Source organism: Rhinolophus ferrumequinum, chromosome 13 (assembly GCF_004115265.2).
Source record: "Rhinolophus ferrumequinum isolate MPI-CBG mRhiFer1 chromosome 13, mRhiFer1_v1.p, whole genome shotgun sequence".
Lineage (NCBI taxonomy): Eukaryota > Metazoa > Chordata > Mammalia > Chiroptera > Rhinolophidae > Rhinolophus > Rhinolophus ferrumequinum.
In genome coordinates this window covers 21,571,865-21,584,412 of record NC_046296.1, presented here as the reverse complement: position 1 = coordinate 21,584,412, position 12,548 = coordinate 21,571,865, and the positions used below count along the sequence as shown (strand labels likewise).

The 12,548-nt window shown below is 44.2% G+C and overlaps 1 protein-coding gene across 2 annotated transcripts in view; it reads left to right on the top strand.

The window, feature by feature from the left end:
- Positions 1-12,548, top strand: part of ANTXR1 (ANTXR cell adhesion molecule 1) — a 217,256-nt gene that overhangs the window by 153,860 nt on the left and 50,848 nt on the right. For both annotated transcript variants that reach the window (XM_033124998.1, XM_033124999.1), the window contains exons 16-17: positions 500-667; positions 10,568-10,648. In XM_033124998.1, the coding sequence (XP_032980889.1) occupies positions 500-667; positions 10,568-10,648 (249 nt within the window). The remainder of the gene's footprint in view (positions 1-499; positions 668-10,567; positions 10,649-12,548) is intronic.

Genomic DNA, 12,548 nt, shown 5'->3' with positions numbered 1-12,548 from the left:
CTATGTGCTGACCACTCAATGATGGGAAACCAGAGCAAACTGGTGAAAACTCATACTTGTGATCTGGTGGGGATGTGGATTGTGAGGCATCAGATGGAGAGATGGCAGGTACAGCCTTTTGACTGTGCACCCCCATGTCTTGCCCACTGGGAGTCAGAGCAGTTTGTTTATCTGCTCAAACCTCTCAAAGGTCTCTTCCTTTACTAGAATAAAATCCAAAGTTCTTTCCCAGGCCTGTAAGACCTTCCTACGTGCTGTCTCCATGGCCCGGACAAGTCCTCTCCTAATTATCTATCCACATGGCTTGCTCTCTCTGCTCCTCAGCCCTCACCCTTTCCCTTCTTGCCCACCTCCCTCTTTCCTGGCCGTCAAAGCCCAAAGAAATCGAGGATTAGGGAGCACTCCCATCGCACATCACACATGTATTCTTGATCCTCATTCTCCAGGGGTATTATATTTTATTTTCTCATTTTGCTTTTTTGCACGTTCTTTAATTTAGGTTCGCTGGGGAGAGAAGGGCTCCACAGAAGAAGGTGCTAAGTTGGAAAAAGCAAAGAATGCAAGAGTCAAGATGCCAGAGCAGGAGTATGAATTCCCTGAACCCAGAAATCTCAACAACAACATGCGTCGGCCCTCGTCGCCCCGGAAGTGGTACTCTCCGATCAAGGTGTGTCTCTTTCTACTCGAAAATCTATCCTCACTCCTAGTAAAACACTTGCATAGGAAGAATCAGACTCTTGTGACGTGATCAAATAGCAAACCAAATTCCAGATTATCGCAATGGAACAAATTCGTGGACTTAAAAGTGCAGGTACTTCCTTTCTCCATTGCCACATTATCAAGATTGAGAACTAGCCTTTTTAAAATCATCAGGGCGAAGTAGTGGAATGAGTGTGGTCTACGAGTCAAGTGACTTGGGTAGTAACCCCGGAGGATCTATATAAATTTCTATAACATCTTGTAACTTCATTGGAAGGCAGTTCCATTAACTCATAAAAATGGCAGGGTTCTTCTTGAAGCCCAGTCTCTATTCCTTGTTTCGTAACATAAGCCCATGCCCCTTATCCAAGCCTCCCACCCGTGGACCAGGACATACTGGTGCATTGCGTTGGCCACGGATCTAGGATTCCCTCTGTCTGGCTGTCAGTAAAACCCCTTTTTTCTCCACCGTCTCTTCCCCGCCCCCAACCCCACCCCACAGCTCCAGAGCTTAAAAGCTCTTTGGCTTATTAGGGAGTTTAAGTCATAAGAGATAGTTCATGCTTCCTGGAGGCCTCTTTTCTCTTCCTCTTGGGTGCAAATGTCTTTGAATTCATGGGATTCATTCAACACCCTTCCTCTTCAGCCTTGTCCGTAAGCATCTGCACTATGCCAAATGTCAGAGAGCACTAGAAAATCATAGCTGAAAAGACCCTGAGAGAACCTGTCCCCCTCCCTCATTTCCTACTGGAGTAAACTGAGATAAGCAAAGTACTTTCTCTGCCCAGGTCTGGAACTCAAGACTGCAACTCTGGTCTACAGGCTCTAGTTCTGTGCTGCAAACAGAACTGGACCAACTCCAATGCCTCAAGTGAAAGACTTAGCATAAGAGCCAACTCTCATCACAACCACGTGCACACACACGCACACACATAGCCTTACCCCTCTTCTAATGACGGCAAAAAAAAATAGTCAACATTCGCTGAGTTGTTCGCTAATTTTAGAATAGCCCTTCTCCTGTGAAATCAAAAGAAATAACCATTTTAAACAGTGGAGTGAAACTTTATTGGTAGTTTGTCTTCCCAGCAGAGCCAGCTCATGACCACACTAATTGCAATATATTTTCATTTTGGTTTGCCGTGTTTAAAGCAGTGAGATTCTTTTTTAAGATAAGACCCCTGAGGCAATGGGCTGAACTCTGGGAAGATGTGGGCGAAATGTAGCTTGCTTGACTAACAGCTGTTTGCTTCTAATTATTTTCTGATGTGGAACGTGCAGTGGCGTGCGTGCGTGCATAGACACAAAGGAGCCAGACAGAATCTCGGAGATGAAGAAGAAAGGGAGATTTTCTACGGCGCTGTTTGCAGCAATCTGTACCTTGTAACTAACACAACATATGTGGTTATAGCCAGGTTTTCATTTCTGGAATCTTGGACATTGAGAGAATATTAATTCTGTTTGAAGAGTCTCATTTCTGCTTGAAAGCATGTTATTCCTTTATTAACTGGTGGTTTAGGACTGTGTTTAGGAAATAAATAGGGATATGGACAACTAGATTCAGAAATCTAAAAGCATTCCAAACACGCACTTGGAATTAGTATCAATTCAATGAGTATTTGTTGTGCATCTACTAGGTACCAGGCCACTGCTGACTACTGAGTAGACAGAGGTTCTCAAACCTGGCTGAGTACCAGAAGCACCCAGGAGAGCATTAAAAACGTGGATCCCAAGGCCTCATGTCTCAAACCAAATGACTTAGGGTCTCACAGATGGTTTTCAAAGGCACACTGGCCCTCACCACTTGCTCACTTTTAAAATTAAATGAAACTCCTTTCCCCCCCAGTACCTCCCTTTCCAAGCTGCACATCCAAACTCCCTAAGTGATACCCTTCTGTTGCCCCAGTTACTGCTCCCTCTGCAACCCCTGCTCTTGGGCCTCCTCTTCCATCACTGTGTTGACCCGCTGAGTCTCATAGTGTGGTCCCTGGACCAGCAGCATCAGCATCCCTCAGAAACTTGTTAGACGTGCACGTTCTCACCTAGATCTACTGAACCAGCCACTTTGAGGGTAGGGCCCAGCAACCCGGGTTTTAACAAGCCCAGTTAAGAAATTGTCACTGAAGGTCCCCGCCAGCCTTCCATAGGAGGTTCCCCGAGGGAGGGAACTGTGGTGCCTGGCAAAGAGGCCACGATCATTCTTCAGTGATTTGTCAGGAGGTTCAGGTGACCTACACTAGATTTCACAGTCCATTTTACCACAAACACAACTGCTAGATTAATGCTAAGTGGCTGAGCATCTGAGTCTCAAGGAATCACCAAAACAGCCAGATGGGAAAGACCTGTGATGTTGATGGACTCACTAAGCTCCACAGCAGGACTCCCTCAGGAGGACATGAGAAAGTGTAAATGCCCCTCTGGCTGGTGGAGCAGCTCATGCCAACACCTGCTCAGCTCCTTCCAGGAGCTGTACAGCAGCGCTGGAGTGACTGCTCATGTTTGAATCTTCTCTCCACCAGATTTGACCACCTGGAGGCAACAAGTATGCTTCATTCACCTTTGAGTGCTAATAAACAGCATTGTACCTGGCACAGAGTAGGGACTCCAACATCTGCTGGTAAAGAGATAAAGCATAGGATGTAATTATGAAACCATTCCCAGAGCACGTGCTGATTAGACTATCTCCTGTGACCCACACAGATTGCTTTGGTACCCTCAGTCCAAAAAAGTTGGCATTCTTCTTTCATCTCTTTGAGAAAAGGAGAGAAAAAGAGGTCATCTTATGTGTATCTGGGCTGGGTGGAGTAAGAGAGGGGCGGGAACAAAGAAGTTTGAAAATCAAAGCACAGAAAAGAATTCAAAAGTCATCATGTATACTGTTTGTCCAGAAAAGGGGCGGATTTGGTACCAGAACTTCAGGTTCACACTGTTTAACATGAATGCACGCTCCAAGATAAGCCCCATTCTAGCCATAGAGCCTGCGGGCATCTGTAGGCCTTAGACAAAACGTTTAGCCTCGTGGAGTGCCATAAACTCTGCTTCCCCTTCCTGAATCATCTCACTTGATTTGTCACAGCCCTGGGAGGAAACAGAAAGTACACTCAAAAGTGTTGAACTAACACGGGTATGGGCAGGGCTAAGGGAACCCACAGCAATGGTGAAACTCCCAGGGACCAGCAACAGTGAGAGCTGTTACTCCCCTAGGCCTGAGGGCAAGGAGGAGAGATGGAGTCAGTGGAGCCAGGGCCCTGGAGAAGAGGCCACCCAATGGGAGCTGTGGCCATAGGGTGGATGTCAGCGATCTAAATCTGCCCTGCCACCTGTTTTTATATGGCCCCCAAACTAATAATGGTTTTCATATTTTTAAATGGCTATATAAGTACCTACATAATATCCTTGAGTTTGCCTCTTGACCTATAAAGCCTAAAATATTTACGCTCTGGCCTTTCGCAGAAAATGTTTGCAGACTCCTGCCTTGTAAGAATGCAGTCACTGTTGGAGAGGCAGGGGGTCAGGGAGGGAGCAGAAGGAACACAAACCCCAACTTCTCCCTCATCTTGCCCTCTCATCTCCTTCTGGTGCCACCTGTTGGCAAACCAAAGGGAAACTAATGACACCGTCTAAAGAGATCAACTTTCCAAGACAGAGAGGCAGAAAGAGCGAGAAACATAGACAGTAGATGGGGGCAGCCAGCTCCTGGAGACTAACCAGTCTACTCTCTGCCTCCACTATAACCAGAGAGAACACCTCCACCCAGTGCAAAACTGCCAGGGGGTCCTGGGAAGACGCCTAGTGCCCTAGATCACAGTCATACATCTTTTAATGTATTCATTTGACTCACTTTTTTTCATGCATTCCATGAATAGATTTGAGAAGCAGATGAGCATGTTTGTAAGGAACCCAGTGGGAACTCATCGAGAGAAAGGGTCCCCAGTGGGCTTCTCTCCACCGTTCCCTCAGTCTAATTTAAGGCACTGACCACACTTTACCCTTTCCTCTTTCCAGGCTCATGACTATTTGGCCTAGATTTTCCTTTGCTTGATTTTCACTCCCTGAATTTACAGCACCCCATGCTTCTCATTAAGTTGGACTGACCATTTCAGACAAGTAATGCCCAGATATAGGGCCACCAGAGAGATGAAAACCAAGACTGTTTTCAGTTTCCCTGAAAGGCGTGCAGCCTTCAGAGAAACCATTTTTCTCCTTTTCCAGTAGCTCCTCCACATGAAATGACAGAAATGACAGCTAAAGGACAAAAGCCAGACCCTAGCAGGCCAGACAGACTGGCTGTTCTCTGCAAAAAAGCCAGACCAGCCTGCACTACTGGTAGGGCCTGGGACGGGGTAGCCTTCTGTTCATTTTCTGTCAGGCCCACCTGTTAAGCACCTTGACCTTGTAATCAAGCAGCTTTCAGTCATGAAACTGTACTGGATGAAGCTGTACGTAGCCCAGTAAGCTTTAAATGTTGTCAGATGTGCTGTTGATGTTGAATAGACTTTTTTGTCTCTCTTCAGCTACTTTTTAGAAAGGTTCCAACGTTTGTAAAACAAACACCAACAGAAAAAAAAGAACAAAACAAAAATTACCTTTCTGTGTGTATGTGTGTGTGTGTGTGTGTGTAGGAAAAGTTTCCAACTTTGTGCATTAATTTATTTCATTTGAGGGGAAGCATGGGGCACAATATTTACCATATATCTTCAGGTATAAAAATTCCAGTGTTAGTATATAACCGCCATGTAAGTTGAATTACCTTCAAAATTCTCAACCTCTGACTAACTTCCTCTTAGCTAATGCAGACAAACCAAAAGAGAAGACACAGCTGCTGCCTGGTTGAAAAATAAATAAATAAAAAGAAAGAAAGGAAAGGAAACCCCGATACAAACATCATGCACCAGTGTGCTTTGAATGATGGCGGCATAAACCTTCCCTGCACCATCTTATTGTCTAAGAAGAAACAAAAGCTAGAGTTTACATAGACCTTCTGGTGTATCTGCCTTTGTGGATTTGAAGTTATTGTCTGAGGCTAAGGTGCGGTTTGGGAGCCTGGAATTGGTAAATTTCTCATTTTATAGTCAAAATGTGTCAACTTCATATGAAAGAAAGCTATTTTTAAGTGTCAGCTAATATACTCTGGTGGAGAGTCCCCAGGTTGGTGGGGAAATCTTTCAGCTTCACAAAAGCTTTTGGGCTTCTCCTGGTGACTGAGGACCATTGCCCTGAAATGCGTCCTATGGAGAAGCCTGTGCATGATGGACACTCAAATCTGAGATAGGTAGTGTAGTCAACTCTCAGGCTCCTTCCCAGGCTTGGGCAAAGCCCAGGGACTGGTTGGAAGAACCCCCGGAGGCTCCTCTGCCCCCAAAGGGATGGTATTAACAAGCCCATTAGCTACTGTCTTGAAATGACTGGCTTCTGCCTACCTTCAGAAAATCAAGACTCTAAGAGCCTTGGTTATGCATTTCTCTTTGACTTTAGAGAGTGATTTGTATCCTCTTCTTGGTTATAAACATACTTATTCTAAAGTTTACTTCAGTTCTTGCATAAAAAGCTTCCTGATGTAGGAGTTGAAAGAGGTATATAGGATGTATAGATTATCCAGATTGTTTTCTCTGCCATGAAGTGGGGACTTTGGGTTCATTTGTTGGACAGTCAGACCTCGGAATACTGAGGATATAACTGGAATCAGTTAGTCTCACCTCAGCCAGGAGAATCCAATGACAGCAGCTCACCTGAGTGAAGTGCTCACCTGGGTGAAGCACGTACCACAAGTCATACACAGATGCAAGCTTCCCATGTCCTCACTCCTTTATTTCCCACAACAGCCCTCAAGAGTAGAAACTACTACTACTCCTATATTATAAATGGAAAAACCAAGGCACAGAAAGGGGATGTAACTCACACTGCTAGGAAGATGTTTCTTGGTTAATTTTATTAACTGCAATGCATTCATTCAGGCCAGCAATGAAATCTGCTACTAATCAAGTAAGAGAGAGGACAGGGAACCTAGAGGTAAAAGACCAATCAGGAAACCGTTCACATAATGAATGACAGCCAAGACAGTAGCCATGGAGACGGCGGGGCAGGAGTGGACAGGAAGAGGCGACCAGATTGTGGTTATAGGGAGAACATCCACAAGACGTGGTCGAAGTCAGATATGAGGTGGTGGTGGAGGGAGAGGAGGTGAAAGTGATTCTCTGGTCCAGCCTGCCCATCTGGACGGATGGGGGTGCCACGAACCAAGGCAGGGTATACAAAAGGAGGAGCAGGTTTGGAGAAAGACAGTTCAGTTTGTGAGGTTTGGTTTTTAAATACCTGTGATATGTCTACGCTACCACTAAGATTTGGTAGGTAATTGGATACCCAGCTCCAGAGCTGAAGAGTAGACTATGCGGAAGATAGAGTTTGTGAGGCATCAGGAGAAAGGGAAAGTGTGGACCTTGAGAGTAGACGAGAGTACTCAGGGTGAGCACTCAGCCTGGGGGATGAGACCAGAAGAGAGCTAAGGGGAACGCCGCACTGTCAAGTATAAGCAGAGAGGAGGAGCCAAAGAGGCTGAAAAGGTCGGGAGCGGCAGATAGAGGCTGAGGCCAAGGGACAGTGTGCAGAAGGAAGAGGCCCAGCTCATTAGATCTCTCAGAAGAATCAAGTGAAATGAGGCCCAAATGTGGCTGGGGCATTTGGCACGCGGGATGCCATGGGTGGCCTTAGCCAAAGCCGTGGAGGGTTGGAGCCACCAAACATTGCCATGGAAGCCAGCCCATGTCATGCTGCAAAAGAAGAAGTGTAGCTTGAGGGAAAAGGGGCAATGGGCTTGGAGGAGCACAGGAGAGAAGATAGGTAGATACATACTTGTAAAGTTCAAATTATGGGGTCTTTACATTCTGCATTACATTTTTTCCCATCTTCCTACAGAGCCTCCCAAAGGATCATTTTAATGACTTTACCATGATCATAGATAACATTTAATGAATAGCGTCTATGAGACAAGTACCTAACTTCAATATCTAATTGTAAGCCTCATACCACGTCTATGGGGTAGACAGTATTATTATCTCCGTTTTAAAGATGAGAAAAGTGAAGTGTTAGAGAGATGAAACAATGTGTCTAAGGCTTCAGAGCTGATGAGGGGTGAATACAAACTGATAAGACCCAGAATACAAACTCAGGCCTTCTGAATTCAGTCATTTTGTGCTTAAATATTACACTATGATCTGTTGCCACAAAAACACATAATTTATGACCCATTCTCCTGGTGTTATATAGCTAAGTGGCTTCTTCTGCTCATTTGCTCTGTATGTAACTTTAAATTTCTGCTGAGTTAATTAATATGCGCCCTCAACAGCCAAATTTTCTTTCAGTCCCATCTCATTTTTCCTCATTTGTCAAGGAGTTGAGTGACCAGCCACAGAACACCATGGGTGGGCTGATTTACAAAGCCAAAACTGACAGTCCCCAAAAAAAGGGAAAGAGAAAAGAAAAAGAGGCATTCTTCCAGGAAATCCACTTGGTTATATGCTGAAATATAAATGCTTATCCAAAAGAACCTTAAAGGAAAACATTTCACTGATGATTGAAACGGTTTAATGCAGAAAACCATGCTGAACACAGCAGCAGTTCTATCCAGTATTCTAAAGTCATCTCAAAATATTTTCAGACGTTCGTAAGAGATGAGAAACACTACACGTAGCCAGACAAAGTTTAATCCACGACAACTTAAGCAACATTTGATAAAAGTCCGAGGGCATTATTTTTTTGTATCTGACTATACCCACAGGGAAATAATTTCAAAACATGAAGTCTTCGAGATGATATTCTTAAATTAACATTGCCACTATAAAAGCTTTGTGTCAAGGAACTTCCCAGCATTGTCCTTCAAAGACTTCTTCCAGGTGGGTGTTCTCAAACGTGCCTGAGTGAGGCCGCAGGAGGAAATACATTTTGGCCCAGTATTCCCTTCACAAAATAAGACTTATCCTCGCCATGTGCCATTTACTCTAATATTTTCTTTTCTATCTTATTTTATATCTTAAAAAATCTGGTCCTAACACATGAAAGTGTTTCCTGAGGACTCGAAGAATTGCAATCCACAGTTTAGAAAGTCTATTTTAAAGGATTTAAGTTAAAGCACTCCAGCTAGAAGATCTGCAAAAGGAAGAATCTGTAGTCAGTATAATAGAAAGCACGTGAACCCTAGAATTGGACATATATGGGGTCCAATCACAGCTCTCCAGTGGACAAGCTGTGGGCCTTTGGGCAAGTTAGCTGATCTCTCTGACCCTCCATTTCCTCTCCATAACCTTTTGGGACTGCTGGGATAATGAAATAAGACAGATAAAGGCATCTAGCCCCCCAACTTAGTGCCACTCAGTAGCACTGAATGCATTCATTCACCTAACAAATATTTATTGAGCATTAAATGCTGTCCTAGGGGCTGGGCAGACAGCAGTTAACAAAACCATGATACCTCTGCTTTCATGGAGCCGGCATTCCAGATGGCAAAGACAGATGATAAGCAAATAAACATGGAATATATCAGGGAGTGATAAGAGCTGTATTCATTTCCTATTGTTGCTGTAACAAATTACCACAAACTTAGTGGCTCAAAAAAAACCCAAAAATATTTACTACTTTAGAGTTCTGGAGGTCAGAAACCTAAAATGGGTCTCATTGGGGTAAAATCAAGGTAAGGCCAGGGCTGCGTCCCTTTTGGAGGCTCTAGAAGAGAATCCATCTCGTCTTTTCCAGATTCTAGAAGCTGCCACACTCATTGGCTGATAACCCCCTTCCTTATCCAAAGACAGAAGTGGTTGAGTCGTTTTCACTCAAATCCCTGTGATTCTGCTTCTGTGGGCACATCTCCTCTGACTCTGATCCTCTTGCTTCCCTCTATTAAGGATCCATGTGGTTACATTAGATCCACCCAGATAATTCCAAATAATCTCCCCATCTCAAGATCCTTAACTTAATCATATCCACATTTTTGCCACGGAAGGTAACATATTCACAGGTTCCAGAAAATAGGGTGTCCTCTTTGAAGATGGGGGGGACAGGATTTTTCTGCCCACCACAAGCGCAATGAAGAAAAGTAACGCAAAGTAAAGGGGACTTCTGTCTGTTGATGGAGTCACCAACCGGGGTAATATTAGGAGCAAAGCTAAATAAATGTCATTTTTTTTCTTTTAGTATTTGCAATGGCAGAAACCAGCAGCCTCCATTGAGTACGTGTAGAGAACTAGAATGGCTAGAGACATGAGCCCACCTTTATCATATACTGGGAAGACACTCTTCTCATATTCAATCAATTACCTACAACTTCAAAGAGGCTGTGGTTTTTGGTTCTTTGTCCCTCGAGCCTTGGCTTCCTGAGCAAGTCGTAGCTGCCTAGTAAGTCTAGGTGACAGCCAAGGTCCTGCATCCAGGGGCCTCTCATTGCTTGCTCTTGCCCTGTAGACACTTCTGTTTAGTAATTTTCCTGGATCTGTCATCATTGCATTCATTTGTGAACTCTGGACACCAAGTGGAAAAAAAACAACCTTAGTGAAAGTTGAAAAGCTGCACTTGTGGTGCTAGGATATGCCCAGAAATGTGACAAGAGCAAAAGCCAACAGCCTGAATGAACGTCTCTCTGTGTGTAGCTCTGGGGCTGCACTAAAGTCTCAGGTGTATCCTGCTTGCACTCGGGGTCCTCTGTGAGGTGTCTCTTCTCCTATGTTTCTGAACGTAGGGACTGGAGGGTCACTTAACCCTGTCACAACCACATTGCCCGTGCTGCGTTGTTCACTTGACCAGAGCAGCACGGGAGGTTCAACATGTCTTTGCTGGCTACAGGGCTCCTTTCACATGTAACCTTGGTGTGTTTGTTTTATTTCAGGGAAAACTCGATGCCTTGTGGGTCCTACTAAGAAAAGGATATGATCGTGTGTCTGTGATGCGACCACAGCCAGGAGACACGGTAGGCTTCATCAACACACACACCCAGTCTTTTTCTTTCTCCCCCTGTCTTTGGAGAGGTAGAATAACTCCAGATACACAAATCCAGCTACTATCTCATGGTGGCAAATCAGATAGCTCATCTTCAAAATTCTGTTTTTTGTGAGACCTTGAGTTTTGACTGGCTGTCTTGAAAAGGATTTTGACAGAAATGAGTTGGGTTTAACTTCATAGGACTGGAACTTAATTTATAAGTATGGTGGGTGAATAAAGGGGGGCTGGTTCTGCCTTCGGGCTGTCCCAGGACAGACGCCTGCTGCTCCCCTGCCTCACTGGCCAGTGGTAACAAACAGGTTGCCAGAGCCACAAGATGGCGCAAGGGAATATGGGCCAGGGAAAATTCCCACCATCTTCCAGCAGCTGTTGGGCTCATATGATCCAGGACCAGAGGCGGACCTTCTATTCTGGTGAGAATTTGTCCCCAAAACTGCCAGGACCAAACCTGGAGCGTCTCCAACTAAGAGGAGTCAGAAAGGGAGGAGCCAGCAGAGACCTGAGAAACCAGCTAGCCCATGTCTCCCTTTTGTAAATGAGGAAACTGAGGACAAGAGAAGCTGAATCACTTGTTGTGTTCAGATAGTATCAGTGCTGGAAACAACCTCAGTTCTGCTGAAATCATACCATTGCTATGTCTTCTTGTAAGAGTGAGTCTCTCTTTCATACAGCTTGCAGAGCAAAACTTGGAACCAAATTCTCCCTCAGATATCAGCAACCTGCATCCTCCATCCACTTCTCAGGGAATTAGGCATGTTCACCCAAAAACAGAATAAAGGTGTCTTATTTAGAGCTCCTGTCGAATCAGGTAGAGTTGGGTTTGAATCTCACCTCCTGGCTGGTAGTTGACTCCAGGCAAATCACTTAATGTCTCTGAACTTCATCTTCGTAAAACAGATGATAATAACTACTTCATTCATTGTGTGGCTGGTTGGAGAAGGTAATGTTTGTAAAGCATTTGGCCCAATGTTGAACACAGTCATGTTCAATCAATGGCAGATATTATTATGATTATTTACTTTGTACTTTTCTACTGTCTGTGGAGGGTTGATGCAAAAATTCAAACCATATTGCGATTGATATGTATCAAATAAACCCACATCTTTGCCCTGCCCACTCTTCAACACGGTACAACTAATAAAACACCAGAGCAGAGCCTGTTATGCAGGCCCCTTTCCTTTGCAACTGGTGACAATGGGTGGTTTGTGGTGAGGGGATTTGGCCTCAAGTACCATAGTTTATGCAAGCTACTGCCCAATTAGCTGTTTCTGCTCCAGGTTGTGGTGGGGACAGCAGGCAAGTATGACATGAAAGAAACCAGGTCACAGAAATGCTTGGGCTCCTTGGCCCTCATGGAGAAAGGATTTTGTATTTTGCCTATGAAAGCTAACAAGAAAACATTGCTATAGCGAATTTTAAAGTATAAGCTCTACAGTTGAGAGAAATGAGCCTAGGCTGTAAACTTTATACTCGGGGTGGTATTTGCTCTTATAAGTTATATATATCCAATTTCTGTGGAAAACTAAGAAATATTTTTAGCATGCATGAGACTCATCTTACAGATTAAGGAAAAGACAATAAGATACCTAAACTCAGGTCCAGCAGTACTATTTTTTTGTGACAGAACATGCTGGTCCCGTGTACAAGCCCTCTTCTTTCAGAACATCTAAAAAACATCTTCACTAAATTTGTTTACATTCCATTTTCCATTGACCAGTTTGGCCAAAACAAATCCATACACTGGGTCAACCTGAAAAGTGGGAGGGGTATAGGAAATAGGAAAAATAGAAAGAAATATTATCATATATAAGGTATAAGAACCAACACCATTTGGAGGCCAAAAGCTGATTGGATAAAGCCAGCAACAA